This window comes from Calidris pugnax, unplaced genomic scaffold (genome assembly GCF_001431845.1).
Source record: "Calidris pugnax isolate Ruff unplaced genomic scaffold, ASM143184v1 scaffold123, whole genome shotgun sequence".
NCBI lineage: Eukaryota > Metazoa > Chordata > Aves > Charadriiformes > Scolopacidae > Calidris > Calidris pugnax.
This window is the reverse complement of record NW_015090876.1, coordinates 186,596-208,364: the sequence shown is the minus strand read 5'-3', so window position 1 is coordinate 208,364 and position 21,769 is coordinate 186,596. Positions and strand designations below refer to the sequence as shown.

At 55.4% G+C, this 21,769-nt stretch overlaps 2 protein-coding genes across 4 annotated transcripts in view; one reads left to right on the top strand and one right to left on the bottom strand.

Moving 5' to 3' along the window:
• Positions 1–1,093: 1,093 nt before the first annotated feature.
• On the top strand, positions 1,094–11,092 carry AP5Z1 (adaptor-related protein complex 5, zeta 1 subunit). Of its 3 annotated transcripts, none has more exons than XM_014946262.1 (17): positions 1,094–1,172; positions 1,355–1,492; positions 1,888–2,074; positions 3,016–3,160; positions 3,916–4,028; positions 4,516–4,684; positions 5,062–5,202; positions 5,581–5,618; positions 5,699–5,861; positions 6,132–6,310; positions 6,890–7,032; positions 7,821–7,967; positions 8,172–8,283; positions 8,666–8,763; positions 9,017–9,149; positions 10,122–10,336; positions 10,663–11,092. In XM_014946262.1, the coding sequence occupies exons 1-17, from the start codon at positions 1,132–1,134 to the stop codon at positions 10,931–10,933; spliced, it is 2,433 nt and encodes an 810-aa protein (XP_014801748.1). In that variant the 5' UTR covers positions 1,094–1,131; the 3' UTR covers positions 10,934–11,092. The 3 variants fall into 3 exon arrangements, with proteins under 3 accessions (XP_014801748.1, XP_014801749.1, XP_014801751.1); XM_014946265.1 differs by lacking the exon at positions 1,094–1,172 and adding an exon at positions 1,173–1,192; XM_014946263.1 differs by lacking the exon at positions 3,916–4,028 and having other exon boundaries at positions 4,475–4,684.
• Positions 11,093–13,260: 2,168 nt separating this feature from the next.
• The window catches only part of LOC106890395 (ras-associating and dilute domain-containing protein-like), a 10,179-nt gene continuing 1,670 nt past the window's right edge, over positions 13,261–21,769 (bottom strand). Inside the window, exons 3-13 of the mRNA XM_014946188.1 lie at positions 21,596–21,633; positions 20,347–20,507; positions 19,524–19,636; positions 18,569–18,806; positions 17,438–17,610; positions 16,929–17,079; positions 16,373–16,563; positions 15,145–15,544; positions 14,731–14,870; positions 13,823–13,962; positions 13,261–13,693 (exon numbers count right to left, since the gene is read on the bottom strand). Coding sequence (XP_014801674.1) covers positions 13,588–13,693; positions 13,823–13,962; positions 14,731–14,870; positions 15,145–15,544; positions 16,373–16,563; positions 16,929–17,079; positions 17,438–17,610; positions 18,569–18,806; positions 19,524–19,636; positions 20,347–20,507; positions 21,596–21,633 — 1,851 coding nt within the window. The 3' untranslated portion in view covers positions 13,261–13,587. The remainder of the gene's footprint in view (positions 13,694–13,822; positions 13,963–14,730; positions 14,871–15,144; positions 15,545–16,372; positions 16,564–16,928; positions 17,080–17,437; positions 17,611–18,568; positions 18,807–19,523; positions 19,637–20,346; positions 20,508–21,595; positions 21,634–21,769) is intronic.

The window sequence follows — 21,769 nt, the reverse complement described above, 5'->3', positions numbered from 1 at the left end:
ATGCCCTGAAATTGCTTGCTGCTTTGGAGTGACAGATCTGTGTTCGTCAGTGTCGTATCGTAGCGGGGGGGTTAATATTCCTGCAGTGATTTGTGGTGAGTGGTGATTTGTGCGTTTCATCCTCAACACGTTGTCCTCAGAGGGCTTCGGGTTATGGAGTCTGGCTACAAAGATGATTAGGGACCTGGAGTATCTCTCTTATGAGGAGAGGCTGAGGGACTTGGGTCTTTTTTAGTCTTGAAAAGGCTGAGGGGAGATCTGATCAATGCCTATAAATACTTAAAGGGTGGGTGTCAGGAGGATGGGGCTAGTCTTTTTTCAGTGGTGCCCAGGGATGGGACAAGAGGAAATGGGCACAAGCTTGAATATAAGAAGTTCCATCTAAACATGAGGAGGAATTTATTTACTTTGATGGTGGCAGAGCCCCGGAAGAGGCTGCCCAGGGAGTGGTGGAGTCTCCTTCTCTGGAGACATTCAAACCCCACTTGGACACGTTCCTGTGCAACCTGCTCTGGGTGGACCTGCTCAGGCAGGGGGTTGGAGTAGATGATCTCCAGAGGTCCCTTCAAACCCCGTGTGATTCTGGGATTCTCCTCCCCGCAGGGTGACGCCCTTCCAACCCCGTGTGATTCTGTGATTCTCCTCCCTGCAGAGTGACACACGGCACAGCAGGAAGGTCTTCGGGAGGAGAAACCTTTCTAAATGGGGAAATATTAATTCCTTTTTATTTTAACATTTTGGAAGCTCTTGGAGACCTCTTGCTCTTTTGAACAGGTCCCAGGAGAAGCTGAGGGCATCTCCTGCCGCCACGCTCTCCATGCCCTCGCTCCCCCGTGGGGCTCCCATGCCCTGGGTGAGTCCCAAGTGGGAACACCTGCTCCCAAGCGTGGCCCTGAGGTGGAGAATAACAGCAATATTGTCTCGAAATAATCAGTGAGCAGTTAATAAAGGGGATTTTGCCGTCGCTCCTTCCCGCTCCTCTCCTCAGGGGAGGGTCCGGAACTTCCCGGCGGCCGGAACCTTCGTGCCGCAGCATCCGTTTCCCCCCCGGACCGGAGAGGCCGGACCGCCCGCCTCTGGGGGACCGCTTTGTCCGCGCACCGAGGCGGGGCGAGCGGCGGAGCCTGCGGCATGTTCACGGCAGCGGCCGAGAGCTTCCTCAAGCAGGCGAGGTACCGGGAGGGGGGCTGAGGTACCGAGGGAAGGGCGGCAGGGCCCCCTGGGGCGGGGGGCCTGTGGGAGGTACCGGGCCTAGGCCTGACGCGGGGCGGGCCGGGGCTGAGGGGAGAGCCGGGCCCTGGTTCCGCCTCACCGGGGTCCCCAGGGCCGCTGATTCCCCCGCTTCTCCGGGCAGGGAGATCCAGGAGGAGGAGCTGCGAAGATTCGCCTCTCGCGTCGCCACCGTTCTGCAGGGCCCGGAGCCGGGCCCCGAGGCCGCGGACTGTCTCCAGAGGCTGCACCTCAGCGTCGCCGCCAGCAAGTACCCCCGCCGGTGAGCGGCCCCCGTGTCCCTCTGGTGTCGGCAAGGAGCCAAATGTCACTTTCTCGGGGGTGAAGGGGCAAGGGGTGGGGCTTAGTGCTTTAAAAAGACCCGCCCTGTTTTGAAAGCACTGAGATTGCTATAAACGTAAAGCCCCGCTTTGCCTTATTTCCCCCATTGCTAAGAAAAAGACGCCTGCCTCCTTTTGCAGAGGAGGTAACAGGGCTTTGTGTCACTGAGCGCTCTTTCAAGCTGCACTACAAAACAAAATTCAGAAGTGGAGGTGCTAAGATGACATTAGTCAGGGTCGCTGTCAAGGGATTTCACCCCAAGACCAAGAATATGCAGGAATTAAATGTCTGAACCTTTTCACGCCTTGCAGTGATGCTTTGCTGTGACTCTTGCAGGCTAGATGGCAAGTTTGTGGACCTGTTGCAGGCAGTGCTGTGTTCACCCAAGTCCCCTGAGCAGATTCAGCTGTTATGTGCTGCCATCCTGAGAGAGATGTCGCCTTGCAATGATCTGACCCTTTCCTGTGATGAGATTCGAGATACAAAGCTCTTGAGCCTGGTGTCCTCCGTCCTTTTGGCGCAGGTAAATGACCTGTCAAGTCGGAAATCTTCCCTCGCCGGTGTGGATTTGCTTTCTGATTGTTCCCTGTTTGCTGAGCTCAAGGAGAGTGAAAATCAATTGAGAGTATCTAGGGAAAAAACAGAAGCATTTCCATGTTTGTTAAAGGGACCTAATTATTCTGCTTTGCATAGCAAAAAATGGTAACTTTGTGGTGTTTAGTGTTTGATAAGAAAGACTGTTTAAAAGTGTAAAGTGTACAGACTGAGGGCCTGTAGGCAGAAAGGAACATTTTAGTGCTAGCTGCTGCAACAGACTTGTTACAGCTGCTTGAACCTGTAGAGCAAAAGATTTGAGAGGGAATTTATTACTACTACTTTTTATGGTACTAGTTTTCATGTTCAAATGTAAAAAAATACACATAGAACCTATAAAACATGTGGGGCTATAAACCTGGATGGGGCTTCAAAGATTTAGCTTCTCTGTGGAGAAGAAAATACGAGGACTTTCCTGTTTTGAGTGCAGCCTGCGTTGACTGCCCTCTGGGGAGTGAGCTGGAAACTTTGGTTTCCCTTCTACTACTTCTTTTACTATTAGTATGCCTATTAAAATATTTTTTCTGAAACTTCTCATTCTGAGTTTCACTGTCTGCTTAGAAATGTCTCTTAGGTTTCTGATTACTCCTCTGAGTCTTAGCTGGAGGAAATGAAAACATAGAAACAGAAAGCAGTTACTTATGTGCATAAGGAATTACTTATGTGCTGCCCTACAAAGCACCTTGCTTCCATATCCAGCCCTAAGACTGTCTTGCAGTTCTACAATGCACAAACATACCCTGTGCATTAATTTTTGTTAGATTGCAACTAAAACTGTGAAGAGATTTTAATTACCTTTTGATGTTACTAAAACTTGTTATATTTTAACCAAAATCATCTGCCTGGCTTCATCTCTGCTTTGTTTTTAAGGGAAATAAGAAGGCTGAAGTGTCTGCTGTGGGGCAGCGTATTGTAAAAGTCCTGGAAAGAAGACTGCCTGAGGGTCAGAGTGCTCGGTACCTTCTTCCTGTCCTGTCAAATGTCATCAGGCTTTCACCAGAATCTCTAACTGAAGGTAAATATGTAGGAAGGCCCAAGATCACCATCTGGCTGTGAGCTGTATAGTTAACAGAAGGCTCTCTGAAGGCTTTGACTAGGAGTAGGACTTGGAGCTGTATAGTTAACAGAAGGCTCTCTGAAGGAGAGTAGGAGTAGGAGTAGGACTTGGTAACTGCTGTTAAAAGTGACATTTTTGCCACAGGGAATATGAAATTACTGGTGAGATACATTTTGCCACTCAAAAAAGGAACTGTTCCTTTAGCTGCTTTGGCCCCTCCTGGGGGCAGAGTCTCTGTTCTGTATGGGTTTGCATCACAGTAACATGTATCCTAGATAAGGTTTACACATGCAATGGAAGTGTGAAATTGTAGCTGTCTTGAAGAGCATCAAGCAAAGTGAGAGACAGAAACAGAGATGTGCTTGTGGATCTGTTCAAGAGAGCAGCAAAAACAGAGATCTTGGCTGATGTGGTACCAGAAATCCCTGGTTCTAGCACTCACTCCCTGACTTTAAGTCTGAGGAAACAGGCAAAGCAATAATGAGCCTGAGAAAAGGATGCAGAGCTCTGAAATGAGAGTGAGCAATCCTGGGCTCTGAAGCAGTATGAGGAGGATGGGGCATCCACCTTGGAGTACCTGTTTCTTTGGTGACTGCTGGATCAGAGAGACAGTGATCGAGGCTGAAGGCAAAGCATGGCCACTGAGAGGGTTGTGCTGCAGAGGCTGCTTCTCTGCCTGGTCTGGCAGTGACCCTGTGTCTTTCCTCACACAGAGCAGACCAATGTCATCAGTAAAAAGCTGGCTGACTGGCTGAGGTATGCCAGTACTCAGCAAGGAGTCCCTCAGCCCTCTGGAGGCTTCTTCTCCACTCCCAGGAGCAGACAAGTGAGTGCTGAGTTGCCATCATCATCTCACGGGGGTATTTGTTAGTCGGGTACCTGCTATTTTGGGAAATATTCCTATTTTTTAGGAAATGGTAGCCTAGAAGGGCTGCTGTTCTTTGTCACTTTGTGGGGTAAGCGGTCAAGACACAGAGGAAAGCAAGGTAGGGGGATTTTTAGCTCCGAGATTTAAGACTTCTGCTGTCCCTGATCCTTGAAATAGTTTTGAGGGGAGTCTTTTAGTGACCATGTACCTCAGAGTACAAGCTGACGGCATGTGAGGGCTGCGTCAGAGAGAGAGGGGGAAAGTTTGGAGTGTTTCAGCTGGGAAAAAGGGTCCAACGTGGTTGGCTTTTCTCTCTCTGGATAACTTGCCCCCCTGCAGGCCCCATAGCATGTATAAACGAGGGGTACTTGTCTCAGTGGAGCTTTCCTTGCCTTCTCACTTAGCTTCTCCCTGGGGATCTGACCTGCTGCATCTTCTCTCCCAGCCTGGTCCTGTCACGGAGGTGGATGGTGCCATTGCCACAGACTTCTTCACGGTGCTTTCAGTGGGTCAGTACTACACCGAGGACCAGTGGCTCAACGTGCAGGCCTTCTCCATGCTGCGAAATTGGCTGCTGTGCTATGGGGCCAAGGGCTTGAAGCCCCCTAATTCAGGTATGAACTGAAGGGCTGCAAACGCAGCAAGTGGCAGTAATATGGGCAAGAGTTCAGAGCTCTTGGACTAGGAGCAGGAATCTTTGGGAAGAAATATCACAAAACCTCCTGACTGATCCTTACTCACCCTTCCATGAGGAATTATTCATTCAATGAGTCCCCTGGTTCCAGGCAAAACCCCACAGGTCCCTGATAAAAAGGATCTGGGCGGTGGGAGACACAATCTCCTTAGTGTTCTTGCAACATTCCCGTCTTCCCTAGACTCCTTCTCTTCACAGTGCACCTCGGGACAAACATCTCCCTTGCTGTTGCTGGGCAGCTCTGTGGGTTACACTGCCCACGGTGTGAACTGACACATGGTAACTTTTATTCTGTAGATGACAAGATGGGAATGGACAGGTCTGTTATGTCCGTGGTCTCAACTACATCCACAGCTGGTCGCCTGCTTCCCCCAAAGGACCGTCTGCGGGAGAAGGCCTTTGAGTACTGCCAGCGGCTCATCGAGCAGAGCAACCGGCGTGAGTCTTGCCATGAACCCTCCTTGGAGCCCTCTTGGTAGTGTTTTTGAAAACATTTCTGATTCACTCCCTCTTTGGGCTGGGATCTCACTCCCTAGAGTCCAGTCAGGCCCTAGGCATGGGACTGGTTACAGCTGCTGGTGCAAATCATTGACCAGTCCTGAACTGGGGCGTTGGGATTTATTTGGAGGCAATGGCCATGCTCTGCTTCCTGCCCTTGGTTTGCAGAGGGGGGCTGTGGAACTTGGTTCTCGTTAACCTGAAGTTGGGATCAGTATGTGTTCCCACCTGGCCTGAAATCTGGGTTAGTGCTCCAACTGACAGCCTAATGTTCCTGTTTGGACTCCAGTTTTTAACTTGGACTCCTTTCCCTGGCAGGACCCCTGAAGAAAGATGATGGAGACCTGCAGAAAGCTGTAAGTCCACAGAGGTGGGGCTGAAGCTTTGGGAGTTGTGGCTTCCCCCACTCTGATAATGACCCTCTGCTCTCCTGCAGTGCCTCATCGAGGCGGTGACAATCATGGACATCATCTGCAAACAGGACTCCTCCTACGTGTACCGCTCAGTCTCCTTCCTGAAAATCCTGCACAGCAGAATCAGTGGGGATGCCACTTATGCCAGGGCTCTGCTGCCCATTGCCCAGTTCTTCCTGAACCACGGTAGGTCATCAGCTCTCACCCCCTCCTCCATGGTCTAGTCTTGCATACTCCAAGCACAGCCTTTTTGCCCTGGTGGTTTGCTGGCTGCCTGAGTTGCTAATTCAGCATTGGCTGTGTTCTGGGATGGGTGATCCCGCTCCAGGACACCCAGGAGCTGGGCTGTCCTGTGTTTTTTAGAAAAATACCACCCATATTTAGCTTAGCCCCTGGAGTCCTTGTTGGCAGGGCTGCTGGGTGGGCTGTGTTCAGCAATGTGCTCTATCCTCTCAGGCAAAACAGCAGCTGTGGATTCCGATGCAATCTACAAACACTTATTCACTGATATCCCGGCCCAGCTCTTCCACAACCCATCACTGGCCTTTGAATTTGTCCAGTTCTGCAAAGACAACACCCAGCTCTTCACTGAGACCTCCAGCATATTCAGGCAGAGCTTCCCAAATCTCTTCAAGGTACATCTTGCTGGAGCAGCGCAGGAGAGAACCTGCTGCACGTTCCTTTCTGTGCCCCAGAACCTTTTGGTTTGTCTTTCAGTGCACTCCAGATCCCCCATGGCAGTGCTAGGGAGGATATAGGCAAGAAGGATGGGCAAACGTTCCTTTCTGTGCCCCAGAACCTTTTGGTTTGTCTTTCAGTGCACTCCAGATCCCCCATGGCAGTGCTAGGGAGGGTATAGACAAGAAGGAGTGTTATAAAAGCAGGTGTGTTTGAAGAGGGAAGAGGGTTCTGGGTGTAATTAGCACTGCCAGTAGAGGAGAGTCTGCATTAGTGTTACAGCCAGTGGGTTGGGAAGTGCAGTGAACACAGTTTCTGGAAAACTTTAATGCTTGGCAGCCACTGAACCAGCTGCCTGATGCCTGTGTTGAGCTTCCAGCAGCCTCCCAGGTTTTGGCCAAACCCTCAGATTTCTCTGGTTTTGCTTTTCAGAAGTAACTTTCCCTTCCGTGTCCCTTTTGGTCATGGCGCGAGGATTGTGTGGGTGTGTGGTGGAGCAGCAGGGATAGTACAGCAGTTTGTGCTTGTTCTTGCAGTTTCTGGCGTGGAACAGCCCACCCCTTATCTCTGAGTTCGTGGACCTTCTCCCATTTCTGTTGGATGCAAGCACAGCCATTGAGATCTTCCATTTGCTGCTCGACCTGCCCTGTTTGACAGCAGCTCTGGATGTCCAGCTCAGGTAAGATGACCTTCCTTCCTCTTGTTTACTAATCAGGGTCTTGACATTGACCATAGCCTGGTGCACACTTCTCTGAGCCTCAGCTGCCCTCTGGCTGCTGCTGTCACAGAGTGAGAGGCAAACACAAAGTCAACACAAAGCTGCACAGATGCCAGCCCAGTTTTCTTAGTAGAGTGCAGTGTGTGGGAAGAGAAGGTGACCAGCTCTTGCACTTCAGTACTGAACTGTCTTTGGGGCTCAGGGAGCTGTTGTTGTTCCCCTCTCCATATCCAGCTGTGCCATGTGCTGGAGTGTCTGCCAGGAGACACCACCTCAACACGGAGGTGTGGGCTCCCTGGTCTGACCCCTCTTTACTGGCTTTGTGCTCCTGGACTTGTACAGAGGTTCCTTCCTGAGGTGATTAGGAACTGTTGATTCTCCAGGAAGGTGGGATACAAGTGGGATTGACTCTCACTGCTGTACCTCAGCTTTTCCTTGTCTTCCCTGACATTAGCAGCTTTTTCCGGAGTGCATAGAAAAGGGAGTCATCCTGGAGTCAAGATGTTGGTGGCCTTTGGTGACTGAGGGATACCAAGTGACATTTTCCCCTTTCCCAGGAGTGATACAGAAGCAATTCTGGAACTATTGCCTGAGCCCAGGAGACCTGATCTTACCATTTCTATCATCCTGGTTCTCTGGCTTCCGGAGGGCCTGGGTTAGACCAATTTGCTGTCTGTGTTTCAGTGAAAAGGGAGTTATTCCATTGTGGAGAATTCCAGCTATGCAGCATGTTCTGTGTGTCCTCCTAGGTCAACTGCTCTTCCCACCTCTGAGAGGGCCTGCGACCCAGCTGTGAAACCCACCACCTGCCTGGAAGCCTTTCGCCATCCCCAATACAAGAGCATGTTCCAGTATCTTCTCCGCACCAAGTCTGCTCCCGAGGAGGCCCCACAGAGGTACGAGGCTGCCACATCCAGCTCTGGGAGGCAGCACTGGGATTGCTGGGGAAGGTGTAACCACTCTCTGCTGGGGTGAGGTGGGTTTGATCTTCCCTGTGTTGAGCTTTGCCAAGAGCTCAAGGGCCTCGTGGTGGGGGGACAGGGAAGGGCAGCCAGGAGAGTAACTGGGAACTTCAGCCATAACTTTTCTGTTGCTCTCAGGCTGATCCCACTTCGGCAGCTGCTGGGATCCCTCTCCAGCAGCCCGAGGGTCGTGCAGTGTGCGGAGACTGTCCCTGTCTTACTGGAGCTTTTCTTCAGGGTGGTGGCAGAGGTAGGCCCTCGTGGGGGAGCTTGGCTCCCAGTCATGCTGCAGGCATCTCCTGTTATGTGAAGAGCAGTCGTGGAAGCAAAAGTGTTAAGACACTGCAGCTTCAACAGGGGCTGCGTAAGGGGAGGGTGGGATGGTTGAACACTGGCATGAACTGGTGCTGAACCAGCTCCTTCATCTGGAGGAACAGCAAAGCTCCATGGTGTGGAGCTTCACACTGTTCTCTCAGCCAGCTGTAAAGCAGGTGGGTGAGAGCAGAACGAGTGCCTGATGCCTGCTTTGTGCACTGCTCCCCTCGTGCCAGATCAGGTGGTTTCTGGCTGGTTAGTTTGGGTTTTGGCTGATGGAAGTCATGGGTGTTGCTGAAGCGAGGGCTGCCTTTCAGTTTGCAGATGCGCGGCTGATAAACCAGCTGGTGGTGCTGCTGCTGCAGAGGAGTGACCAGCTCTATGAGATCCCAGCCTTTAAAGATGACGTGTACAGGTGAGGTGGGACAGGGGGGCCAGCCAAGCTCCCAGCCTTTCTGCAGCCTGGCATCCCAGGGCAGCCCAAGAGCCTTTTCAGTTGTGCCCTGGTCCCCGCTGCGACACATCTTTGGAGAGGGCACCTTCAGCCCTGCTGGAAACATCCTGACTGTATGGCCATTGTGCCAGTGGCCAGGTGGTGCCAGCACCTCCTCAGTTTGGTGATGACCACCTTGCCCATGGTCTGAGCTCTGCCCGTGTCTCTCCTCCAGGGTGCTGAGCTCGCAGCTGGTGATGCTCTGCAAGCTGCGCCCTGCGCTCGTCGTGGAACTGTCCACGGAGATTTTGGAGTTCTCGGGAACAGTCGGCAACATCCAGAACAAGGAGGCCATCTTCAGCCACCTGGTAAGCAGGGCCTGCCTGCTTCTGCCACAGGTTACTCCAGCTGTGGTGCAATCTGCTGATCACCTTCCCTTTCCTCATCTCTTCGGGATGAGGTTCAACAAGGCCAAGTGCCATGTCCTGCACTTGGGTCACAACAACCCCCTGCAGCTGGGGGCAGAGTGGCTGGAGCTGCCTGGCAGAAAAGGACCTGGGGGTGTTGGTCGACTGTCAGCTGAACAGGAGCCAGCAGTGTGCCCAGGTGGCCAAGAAGGCCAACAGCATCCTGGCCTGTATCAGGAACAGCGTGGCGAGTAGGGCCCGAGAGGTGATTGTCCCCCTGTACTCGGCACTGGTGAGGCCTCACCTTGAGTACTGTGTCCAGTTTTGGGCCCCCCACCATAAAAAAGACATCGAGGTGCTGGAGCGGGTCCAGAGAAGGGCAACAAAGATGGTGAGGGGTCTGGAGCACAAGTCTTATGAGGAGAGGCTGAGGGAACTGGGGTTATTCAGCCTGGAGAAGAGGAGGCTGAGGGGAGACCTTATTGCTCTCTACAACTCCCTGAAAGGAGGGTGTAGAGAGGTGGGGGTCGGTCTCTTCTCTCAAGTCACAGGCGACAGGACAAGAGGAAATGGCCTCAAGTTGCGCCAGGGGAGGTTCAGGCTGGATATTAGGAAAAATTTTGTCACTGAAAGGGTTATCAGCCATTGGAATGGGCTGCCCAGGGAGGTGGTTGAGGCACCATCCCTGGAGGTGTTCAAAAGACGGGTTGATGTAGTGCTGGGAGGTCTGGTTTAGTGATGATGCTCCTTGTTTGTTGTGCGGGTGTCTATTTTTGTCAGTTAGGTTGACGGTTGGACAAGATGATCTTTAAGGTCCCTTCCAACCTAGAAGATTCTGTGATTCTGTCCTAGCACTAACTAATTCGATTAGTTTAAAAATTACACCATTCCCTTTCCTTCTGCTTGCTCTGAGCACGTCTGCCTTTGCTTCAGGTGTGGGCTGTTGGGGAGTACCTGTCTGTGTCCTACGACAAGCGCTGCACCGTGGAGCAGATCAGCCGGTTCTTTGAGACTCTGGAGGCCATGCTGTTTGAAATCACCCAGCTCCGGCCCCTGGCCAGCACCCCCAGCTACGCCCCCCGTGCCATCAGTGTCCTGATGGCCACCTTGACCAAGTTGGCAGCTCGCAGCCAGGACTTGATCCCCAGGTGAGGAGGGAGGGTGGGGAAGGCCAAAGGGTTGAAACGCGCAGATCTCGTGGTTCCAAACGCAGATGTTTGCTAGTGTTAAATCAGCAAGTTTGGCAACTGTTGGAACCTGAAACTGAAACGGGGCAGAGGAAGCAAGCTGTGGAGGAGCAGAGTTTGGGGAAGTGGGTTTCATCTGCTGACCAACACTCTGTGCATCAGGAGGAGGGGGTGGGTAGCATCTGATGTTCACCTATAACAGTCTTTTGGAACACACAGGCTTAAATAGGGACCTTGCTAGGTGGAGAGGGCCTGCCAACTGATGTCCGTGTCCTTCTCTCCTGCAGAGTGTCCATGTTCCTGTCCAAGATGAGGACGTTTGTGCAGAACCCTGCTGTCACCTCTGTTTACTCTGAGGAGGACCTCGAGGAGATCCTTATCCGGGCAACTGAGCTCATGAACCTACTGAAGATGCCGAGTGTGGCTCAGTTTGTGTTCACGCCGCCCGTGGACGTGGGCAGCACGCGGTTTCAGAGGGAGGTGAACGAGACCCTGCCTTTTGCCCTGAGGATCGTCACCCGGCTCCTAGAACCAGCTCCCAGCTTCATGCCAGGGTGAGGGCCTGAGGTTTCTGAGAGGTTCTGGCCTTTATTGTAGCATGTCAGGCACCGCTGATGCTCAGGGCTGAGGCCCTGCTCTGGACTGGGAATGAGGAACAAATGATTGTGAATGAAGCAGAAAAGAGGAATAAGCAGAGCTGAGGCAGCTCTTCTGGTCTGGGGCTGTTTGTATTTCTGTCTCCTAGCACCCGTTGCTTCTCTGTCTCCTAAGCTTGGCTTATCTCTCCCTGGCCAGTACGGATTGAAAATCCCAGTGGATTTGTGTGAATGTGGCAGGAGGGTGAGTGCACAAATTAATACCCTGCCAGCTCATCATGCCCCTTTGGAGAGGTACTTCTTCCCTCCCCTCCTCCAAGTCATTTTTCCCTCCCCGTGCCCTCGCTATGCCCTTGCTATGCCTGTGCTGCTTTTATTGCCTTTTTTTTTTGCCAAGCAAAGGTCTGTGCGAGGTGGAGAAAGCAGAAGTGACTCCATTAAGTCTGCTGTGAGCCCTCGCTGCTCTTGTGTCCCTACCATCAGAGCCAACGTGTCAGTGACTCCATTAAGTCTGCTGTGAGCCCTCACTGCTCTGGTGTCCTACCATCAGAGCCAACGTGTTGAGATCCAAGAGACAGTTACCAGGCAGGAGCTTTAGAGAGATTTATTGATCCAGTTTATTTTTGACACTGAGAGCATTTCTTAACATACATCAGCCCCGTGTCAAACAGGCGCCATGCTGTGTTCTGTGTCTGCAGGAGAGGTTTATACACATTGGAGCTGTACAGTATTAACAAATGAGGGAAGTGAATACGTCCCACTGCTCCTCCCGGGAGAAGCCAGCCCTCATGCACGCTAATGAATAGCTGGGTTTATTTACAACCTGTTTCCATACCTGGCTGCACTGTGGAGTGCAAACCAAGCCTCCCCCGAGCCCTGGCTCCCGGGCAGAGGGGAGTGGGGAGTGCATGCAGTTCGCCGTGGGGCTCTAGGAAGCCCCACTCCTGCCCTACAAACCTGCCGAGCTCCGTGGAGGACGATGAAGCCACCAGAGCTACTTGATTTAAAGTCCAGAGAATCACCGGGAGCCCTGTGGGGTCCTGGGCCGTTGCTGGGTGCCTGGTATGGCCGACTCGGTGGCAGGAGGGATGGGTTGTTCACAGTCCCTGCTGGGGTGGCCCCCCCCGGGCCCGTTGGCGTGAGCGTGGCCTCGCAGAGAAGCAAGGCACTAGTGTCTTGGTCAAAGTCTCTCTTGCCCCACAAAAGGCAAGCCAGGCTGCCTTGAAATCCAGTCGTGGAGCGTTTCCCCTGTTTGGATTATTCCAACATCTCTTTTCCTTCTGCAAAGTGCCAGATTTAAGGACGGAAACCGCAACTCCAGCAGTGAAGTATGTGAGGTTTAATTAAGGCCAACCCTGTTAAGCATCCCTTTTTTAGCATCACAATCCTCGGAGCGCTGTTGTTGTGAGATAAACCCTGTGAACACCTGATTTGCTGCCGGAGCCCAGACGGTGCTGGTTTAAGCGCGGGGTGTGATGTAGGGCTTTGCAGCAGGCTCTTTTAATAGGGTTTGGCTAAACTAGGTCTCGGTATCTCTCTATATGTGGAAATCAGGTCGGGTTTATCCCGTTAATGTTGCTAAAAGCAGAGGGAGGGTGTGCAGGGACCGGCCAGCCGCACGGTGGAGCTGCCAGCTCGGCGCCGCTGCCTTTGGCAGGAGATCCACGGAGCTGTTTCTGGGACAAGTCAAGTCTGCCCTTTCTCCAGCACGGACTTTTCGGAGATGCTCAGAGCTGGACAGGAAAGAGGACAGCCGTACGGTGGCCTGGCAAAGCTCCAGGATGGGGAAATTCTCCACTGGCCAACGCTCCACGCTGCTGGGTCAGCCCCGGGGCCTTCTGCCAGGCTGGTGGTGCCAGAGCAATAAATCTGCCCTGTGAGCGAAGGCAAGAGAGTCCTTCTCTTCAAGAGGCTCCCCCCAGGACTCGCAGGGAACTGCTGGTGGTGTCAGCCCTTTGCTGGGGCTGCTTCCCATCCCAATGCAGGGCTGGGGGCAGCTTTCTTGTAGCCCAGCAGCAGAAAGGCACCTGACTTAGGGTATGGCACCACGGAACTTCACTCCTACCAACGCATCCTGCTTGGAGTCCCGCTCCTGGGGGCTTCTGCTGCCTTCACCACCCCTTTTCCAGCCTGATGTGCCAGCACCTCAGGTGGCTGCTGCCACAGTGAAGCCCAGGCCAGCCCCACATGCTCATCTTTAAATCTTGAAGGTGTTTTGATGCCTTCTGCCTGCCAATGGGAAGGATCACGCAGGGCTGCCAGCCCAGAAGAACGGGGGAGCCTGCCCACAGCCCCTCGTTGGGGGAGCACTCCCTTCTTACCCCCTGCCAGAGGGGATGAAGGAACAGGAAAGCTCCTCAGAAGGACAACATAGGGTATAAAATGAGGCCAGGCAATTGATCAGGAATGATGCTCCCAGCCAGTGTGGTGGGAGAAGCGTGTACCACCCTTGCCTGTCCTTTCATCCACTGCAGAACCGGGCCAAGGTGTCAAAAAGCAAATTGAGGGCAGTTGTGGAGTCCTGGTCCTCCCTCTTGTGCTCCAGGCTCCCCAAGGTCAGCCTTAACCAGAGCTGCACCCACGAGCTGCTGCAGAAGGACCCTTGTACCACAAGGACTAGGAGGAAGAGGAGGTGGAACTGATTTTTTTGGCTATTTCCATGTCCGATTTGGCCACCAGAAACCGCAGCTTCTTCCCTCCGGAGCGGATGAGGTCCACAGCGCTGCAGAGAGCGGCAACGGGGAGACAGAGAGGGGGTGAACTCTGGCTCCCTGTGGGAGCAAAAAAGCTGAAAACCTGGATTTGAGCATACCAATACTGGCCCGGGGCCCTCTGGCAAGGTGCCACTCACCTTTGGTAGTCTGCCCCGATGAGACTGGTGCCGTTGACAGCCAGGATGCGGTCCCCGATGGAGAGCCTGCCGTCGGCGGCCGCGGGGCTGTCCTCGATCAGGGTGCGGATGTAGATCCCCGGGGAGCAGAGAGGAGTGTGCTGTTGGCAGGGAAAGGCAGTGAGTGACCAGCCAGGGCTGGGGGACACGAAAAGTTTGGAGTCCCCCAAGGGCTGAGCTCCCCGTAGTGGGTGCCTGATGCCCGGTGGGACCTGGGGGACACCACGGCTGGGTGCTGGGGATGGTGTCACTAACAGGACCGGGCAGGAAACACAAACCTTCAGTTTGATATCAATTTATACACAAAAAGGAGAGGTGGGGGCAATCTTCTTGTTCAATTTTCATTAAGAGTAAAGCACCGTTAGCCCACAGCCATCTTGGGATGGGAGCTCTTTGCTCATGGTTGTCTCAAGGGCTCGGTGATGCCCTGTTTCCTACTGACTAATGTCCTGCTGTGAAAAGGCCACTTAGTAATGATGATCCACCTCACTGGTTGCTGGTGGAGCTGTTCTGGCACCCTTCAAGCCTCCCTGCTCCCCTCCATTTCCCTCGCCACCCACTGAAGGGTGGAGGAAAGACCTCGGCTGAGTCATTTTCCTTCCAGAGGAGCGCTGAGCCCGTTTGCTCTCTCCAGCTGCAGGACAGCTGTGATGGACTTTGCGTGCATGGCACACCTCCCAGGAGCAGGGATCTGCTTCTCCCTAGAGATCACTCTGTGCCTCATTTTCTCCAGGAGATGACGCCTAGCTCCTGGGGGAAGCCATTTGCTTCTTCATTGGCTTTTCTTGGGGTATAAACCACGTCCCAAGTGTCCCACTCTGGTTATTTGGAGGGGCACCAGCCCTGTCCCGTGGTCGGTGCCAACTCACCAAGCCGTCGATCAGCCCCATCCCCAGCCCGATGGGTCCTCTCTCCAGCTCCACCACGAAGACGTAGCAGAAGTCATCGGTGGCAGAGCTGCGGCTGGAAGACTCTGGCGTGGGGTAGTCGTAGGGGGTGGGCGAGCATCCTGGCAGCAGAGACACCAGCTTAACCCTCTGCCATCACCCAAACCCAACCTCACACCCTCCCACAGAAACCAGCCCCCCCAGAACCCCATCAAAGCCATCCCAGAGCTGGTTTCCTACTGGGACAGGAGCTGGATGAGATGCTCCGTTGGCTCCCACCTGCCCCGTCCCCTGCAGGAACCGTGCGTGCGGGGAGGGTTGGGAGGAGAAGGGCAGCAAACATCCTCCTGCCCCAATCCTGCACCCCCAAAACAGGGCAGCACCAGCTTTTGGTACCTTCGGGGGTGCTGCCTTTGGTGCCGTTCATCCCGTTCCTCCGGGGGTCCTGCAGCCCTTTGCCGGTGCCTTGTGGGGACTCTGGGCTCCCGGAGTCGAAGTTCAGGGGGGTGGTGGGGGGTGTCAGCAGGCAGGAGGGGTCTGTGGGGGCCGTGCCAGCCTTGGGGGCCGGACCCCTGCCCAGCTGCAGCTGCTTCAGCTTCTCCTGGAGCTGGGGCTCGCCGGTGGGGGGCTCGTAGGGGCAGCCGTTGGTGGCCAAGCAGAGTGGGGGGGCACCTTCTGCCTCTGGCTCAGTGCAGCCCCCCAGGGAGCAGAAGTCCTCCTGGGTGATGATGTTCCCCAGGACGGTGGCCGGGCTCTCGCTCACCTCCAGGACTTCTGGCGTTGCACATGCCTCTTTCTTAAGAAGGAGAAAAATCCCCTGTGGGACCCCCCACCCTGCGGGTGCTTCTCACCCCCTTCCTGCACCCCCCCAGCAGGCAGGAGAGCTGCTGGCTCCAGCCAAAGCCTTGGCAATTCAGACACCACCAGGGCTTGTCCTGGCTTCCCAGCACAGCTCCCACAGCCCAGTTTTGCAGGCAGGACCATGGTGGGGACACTCACAACCAGCCCGGAGGGGACTCTGGTCATGTCCCTACTGGGGAATGTCATTGGAGGGGGGTGTGAGGAGGGCACAGCTCCTCCCGTGGCCCCAGAGCTGGGTGACACGGACCCCCAGGGTGATGGGAGGAGGTGGCAGGGCCTGAGGGTGCTACAGGTGATGGGGACAGGGTGGGAGAGGAGACGGGGACCTGCTGGAGTGACATCCTCCCCAGGGAGCTGGATGGCAGTTGAGCTTAGCACCCGCAGCACGTCTCCCTGTGCTTTATAGGCATTAGCTAATTAGTGCTGTGGTGCCTGGGTGCAGAGGGCAGGGAGGATGGTGTGGGACGTGCGGGGAGAAGGGGAGCACTGCCTGCTGACACCCCCTTCTCCTCCCGCCTCCCCGCTAACGAGATTGCCCGGGACCAGCTTGTCCTTCCCGCTCACCTTCCCGCACCCCCCCGGGCTGGGGGATTAGCAGCACTAATCCTTCCAGCAGCTCTACGGGAGGGCATCACCACAGCTCCGGGCTGCAAGGGGGGGCAACAAGCCCTTGGTGCTGGGCTTGGAGGGGCTCCAGAGTGGACCTGAGACCCTTCTGCCCACCCAGGAGAGGAGCAAGCCCCTTCCCTGGGGTACAGGCTACCTTTGGGGGTGCCGAGCATGGCCCCTCGCCGGCGTGGGGGCTCTTGCTCTGCAGGCTCCAGAGGAAGTGGCGGATGTAAAGGAGGTGCCGGTAGATGTTGTCGTCCAACGTCTCCACCTCCAGGTCCACTTTGAAGCCCCCACTGGGCAGGATGATGGGCGGGTGGTTGTCGAAGGACTCCAGCACCTCATCTGAAAGGCAGAGGGAGGGAGAATAGTGCTGGTTCAGGAGGCACCCCACATCTCCATCCCAGCTCTTGGCCACGTGCGGTCTCCCAGCCAGGATGAGGAACATGAGGAGCTGCGAGGCAGCAGCACCCCTCACTTGGGGAACGCAGAAAAGGTCCCAAACCCTTCTGAGAGCACTTTGCATCCTCTGCAATACCCAAATCATGGGGCCGTGGTTATTCCCGATTGCTGGCATTTCCACAGGAGCCCCAGGGAGGGGAAGGGAATTAATTGCCTGGTTGGTTTGTACATAAAAACCTTGGAGGGAGCCTGTGGGTGACCGGAGCAGGGTGACCAGAGCGGGGCTGAGCAGGATGGCAGGGGCTCACCGGGCTGGAAGGTGGCTGAGCTCTCCTCCTCGCCGGGCTGCCACGCTGCGATGCAGCCCACGTCCATCACGGCCTGGCACTGGCTCAGCACCCGGTGGAGCTGCGCGGGGCTCAGCGCAGGGAACTCGGCTCGTAGGGATGGCCAGGACATCTGAGAGAGGACACAGAGTGGGGTGAAGAGCAGAGGCCAGGACCCACTTTCTCCCAGGGGCAGGAGCTCACGAGGGGGATGAGAGGGAGATATTGGGCAAGACGGAGTGAGCCTGAGCATCCCCCCCCTTGACCCTTGTCCAGGAGCTGGTTGAAGAGCAGGGTGTTGGAGAAGAAGAAGAGGTAGGTGAACATCTGGGAGGTGATCTCGGGGTGCACTTCGTACTGGCGGAGCAGGCACCCCTTGGTACTGCCCACCCAGATTGCAGAAGAAGGGCCACATCGGTGCAGGGACCCCCAACTCCTGAGCAGGGTTTCTCCCGCCCACCCCACCATTGCCAGCCCCCAGCACCCCTCACCTGGACCAGCTGGGAGCCGGGCATGGCCAGCAGGTTGGCCACGCTGGCGAGTTTGGCAAAGAACTGCTGGGCCAACTGCTCGAAGCCGGCCCCACGCAGCCACTCCAGCAGCAGCCGCACGCTGGCCCGCAGCTTCACCCCCTGAGACCAGTGGAAGCAGCCGAGAGAGGAGCCTGCGGAGGCAGAGCATCCATCAGCAAATGTTGGGACGTAGCCCCCTTGTCCCCCCATCCTTCCGCCGGAGCCCAGACCCTTCCCCAGGGCAGCAAAATAACTCCAGGTTAACATCCCCAGCATCCCCTCCTATGAGGACAGGCTGAGAGAGTTGGGGGGGTTCAGCCTGGAGAAGAGAAGGCTCCAGATAGACCCTATAGCCCTTTCCAGTCCCTAAAGGGGCTACAGGAGAGATGGGGAGGGACTCTTCATCAGGGAGTGGAACAACAGGACAAGGGGTAACGATTTTAAACTGAAAGAGGAGAGATTTGGATTAGATATTAGGAAGAAATTCTTTGCTGTGAGGGTGGTGAGACACTGGAACAGGTTGCCCAGAGAAGCTGTGGCTGCCCCATCCCTGGAGGGGTTCAAGGCCAGGTTGGATGGGGCTTGGAGCAACCTGGTCTGGTGGGAGGTGTCCCTGCCCAGGGCAGGGGGGTGGAACTCAATGATCTTTAAGGTCCCTTCCAACCCAAACCAAACCATTCTGTCATTCTGTGAGCCCATGGCTGTAACTCCTGGTGTTGGCTGGGCTTCGCCTGGCACTAATAGCAGGCAGTGGGGCCACTGTGTTAATGAGGGCTAACGAGCACCTCAATTACAAAGCAGGCAGTGCTTGTTTATTAACGAGCTGCCCCTTTGAACTGCTCTCAGCCTCCTCTGCTCAGGCTCAGACGGGCAAAGCTCTTACAGGGATGAGGACAGGGCACTTGTGGGGTTAAACCCCTTCTGGGGAGGCAGCAGCTGGGTCTGAGCCTGGCTTCCCCATAACAGCGCTAAGACCTGCCCATCTCCAGCCCCCTCAAGCTGCCTGAAGCCATCTCCCGAGGTGGCACTAGGATGGACTGGAAGGTCTCCCCATGGGCTGGTTCCCCTGTGGGTTACCTGCTCCAGGCTGGGTATTGGAAGAAGACTGACCCTTGTCCAGGAGCTGGTTGAAGAGCAGGGTGTTGGAGAAGAAGAAGAGGTAGGCGAACATCTGGGAGGTGATCTCGGGGTGCACTTCGTACTGGCGGAGCAGGTCCAGGGTGGCCTGGTAGATGAGGACGACCCTGCGGAGCTCCTCGGGCAGCGGGGGGGACGCCCGCCAGCTCTCCCGGCACTCGTTCTGGAAGGGGTTGCACTCCAGCAGGGCAGGGAGGGACACGTACAGACACTGCGGGGAGAGGGGCATCTTCACAGCACACTGACTTTCGGTTGGGTTGGGTTTGGTCTGGTTTTGTACAAGCTGACCCCTTCTGACCCCCCTCGTCCCCCACCAACCCAGCAAACCCCACTGGTGCTGCTCCAGTGCGGGACTGGTCCTGCTCCCCCCCTGCCTCCGTGTGCTCTGGTGTGGTGCAAGTGTTTAAATGTAATAAATATAAAAATATGAATGTGTCTGTCACTTTTAGGAGCCCCAGGTGACAGCGAGGGACAGCTCAGGGATCTGAAAACCAACCAAGCTGGGCAGGAGGGTGTAAGTAAAACCAAGACGGATGGGGACCACCTTTCCCTCTCGCTTTGATGGGAGAGCAGCCCCGAGGACCCACCTCTGCCCGGGTGGAGGGGGGTGAAGAGGAGCATCCCCTGCATCCCTCCTGCCACCATCCTGCACACAGCAGCCTTTCTCCTGCCTCACACTGCCCGCTCTGTTCCCTGCTCCCGATGCCGGCAGGGAACCACGCCGCAGTAATTCAATACTTTTCCTGGGCTGCGACCAAAAAATCGGGGCGCTTCAGCCCAAAGGAAAACACCTCGGCGTGATGCAACTGCCAACAAGTAAGAGCTTAAAGAAAAAAAACCCAAAAAAACTAACACACCCTCCTGGTACAGCCTTGGATGCTCGTGCTGACCCCCTGGGATGCTGCCACCCTTCCCGGGGAGCACGTACCTTGGAGATGTAGTAGACACACTGCTGGAAGGTGTACATGATCACCTCCTCCAGCACCGTCATCGCCTCCTCGCTGGCCGTGATGGTTGAGGAGAAGAGAGACTCCTTGGAGCCTACGGGGTGGAGAGGAGGATGGAGCAGGGGGGGAGCAAACTCGCAGCAGCAAGGCTGAATTCACCGCTCCCCAAATCCCCGGGGTGGGAGCTTTTCGTGCTCCTGGGCTGGCACCACCACCATGGCATCCCCCCAGGAGGGGGAAAGAGGGTCCCTTTGTCCCAAAGGACCCACCTGCCATCTCCCAGGGCTCACAACGCTGCTGGCAACACAGCCTGGCATGAGGGGGGGGGATCTGCCCCACTGCACCCCTCCTTCCAGCAGCCTCTCTGGCCTGGAAGTTTTAACCTGCTTGATAGACCAGTTTTCTGAGGGTGATTTAATCCCTTTTGCTTCTTTTTTTTTAATTTTTTTTTTTTTTTCTGGCACGGCCACAGGCTCACCAGCGAGCAGTTCTGCCTGCACATCCCGGTGCCCCCCCAGCACCCAAAAAGCCACCCCTGAAGCATCAACCACGAGCTGTGGAAAGGGGAGGCTCAGCTCCCAACGCAGCGTGACCTGGCTCTGAAGCTGAGGAGCATCACGGCATCACGCGAGGCTGCTCCTCCCCAGAGATTACCCCAGCCTGCACCACGGAGACGTCCCTGCTGATGAGGATTACGGGGGAGAGGGGGGGTTAAAGGAGCATCTCGGGGGCTTGTGACCAGGGATTAGTGAAGCAAAGTCGTTCCGGCCAGAGAAGGGAGCAGGGCGCTGCATCCAGCCCTACCTCTCACGTCCAGCTCCTCCTCCATGCTCTGGATGTAGGTGGGTGATTTCTGCTGGACGAAGTAGAGGACCTCGATGGCGTTGGCCATCCAGAAGAGGATGTGCTGCAGGTCTGGGAGAAGGTCCGTGATGGTGAAGCGGGACAGGGTGGCAGGGTCCTGGCTGGGGAGACACAGCAGGTGTTACGGCTGCTCTTCCTCAGCATCCCCACTCTGGCTTTTGGGGAGAAAACAGCCATTCTGGGGCAATGCCAGAAAGCATCCCTTCAACCCCAAGCCCAGCACCCCCTTAGGAGGACTCTATAAGGAAAAATCTTGTGGTTCCTGCTCTGTGGGATGGCAAAGGGGACCCTGTGGGGACCGGGCTGGCCAAGGGCCACCTGGCCTTTGTGAGGTGTCACTTTTGGGGGGGATTACCCCTAATACAGCTGAACTGCAGTAAATACTCGTGGCTGAAGAGCAGCTCTCCCAGAGAAATATGTGCTGCTCCTGCCAGCTCTGGACGGTTAAATCCAGCCCGCCTGTGCTGGGCTGTTCCAAAATAAAACAAAATAAATAAAAAGCATCTGGGAAGTTTCTCAACTGCTGAACTGCTTTTTCCTGCTATAGGAAAGGCCTGGGAAGCATCCTCGGAGCTTGTCCTAAAGGAGAGCTCACGGCAAGCACCAACCGCTTCTCCAGATGCTGCTTTGGAGCCTGGATTTTGGGACTGGCTGGGAAGGCAGCCTCGTACCCTGCTGGGACCCAGCGCCCCACGCTGCTGTGACAGCCTCAAAGTGGTGCTCCCCACCCTGGGACACCGTGGGCCACCATCCCTGGATGCACACATGCAACGCGAGCCCCCTCCTCACTCCACAGGGGGGTCTTCAGCATGAACGGGGTGAGACCCCATGCTGGGGCCTTCCCTGCTACATCCCTCGGGGATGCTGAAGCCACACGTGCAAAGCCTTAGCCTGGTCCTGGACTGGAGAAGACCCCAGAGCTGCTTCAGTTCCTATTCCCTGCCCCCCAAGCTCGTTTGCTTTTTCATCCCCACACATTCCCAAGCAGTGGCCTTGCAGGCACCGTGGTGGAAGGACCAGAGAGCTGAATGCACAGGAAAGAGCAGGAATATTCAGTGGGTATCGGTGCCACCAAGGCTGGGAGGGTGTTTTTAGGCAGCTACGGACTCCCCTCATTCATGAAGGAAGAACTGGGTTGAATTCTCCCTGTTTTGGGGCAAAACAAGGAAGGGGGGCAGGTGGCACTTACTGCTGGGACTGCTTCTCAGCCAGCTCCCGCGTCCGCTCCTGGCCAGGGAGAGAAGGGAAAGCCACATGAAAACCAGTGGGACAGCCTGGCACGAGCATCACCCCGACCAGCACTCCCTGCCACAGGGAGAAGCCCCCAGGAGGGGTCCAGCAACACCCCCACCCCACCAACACC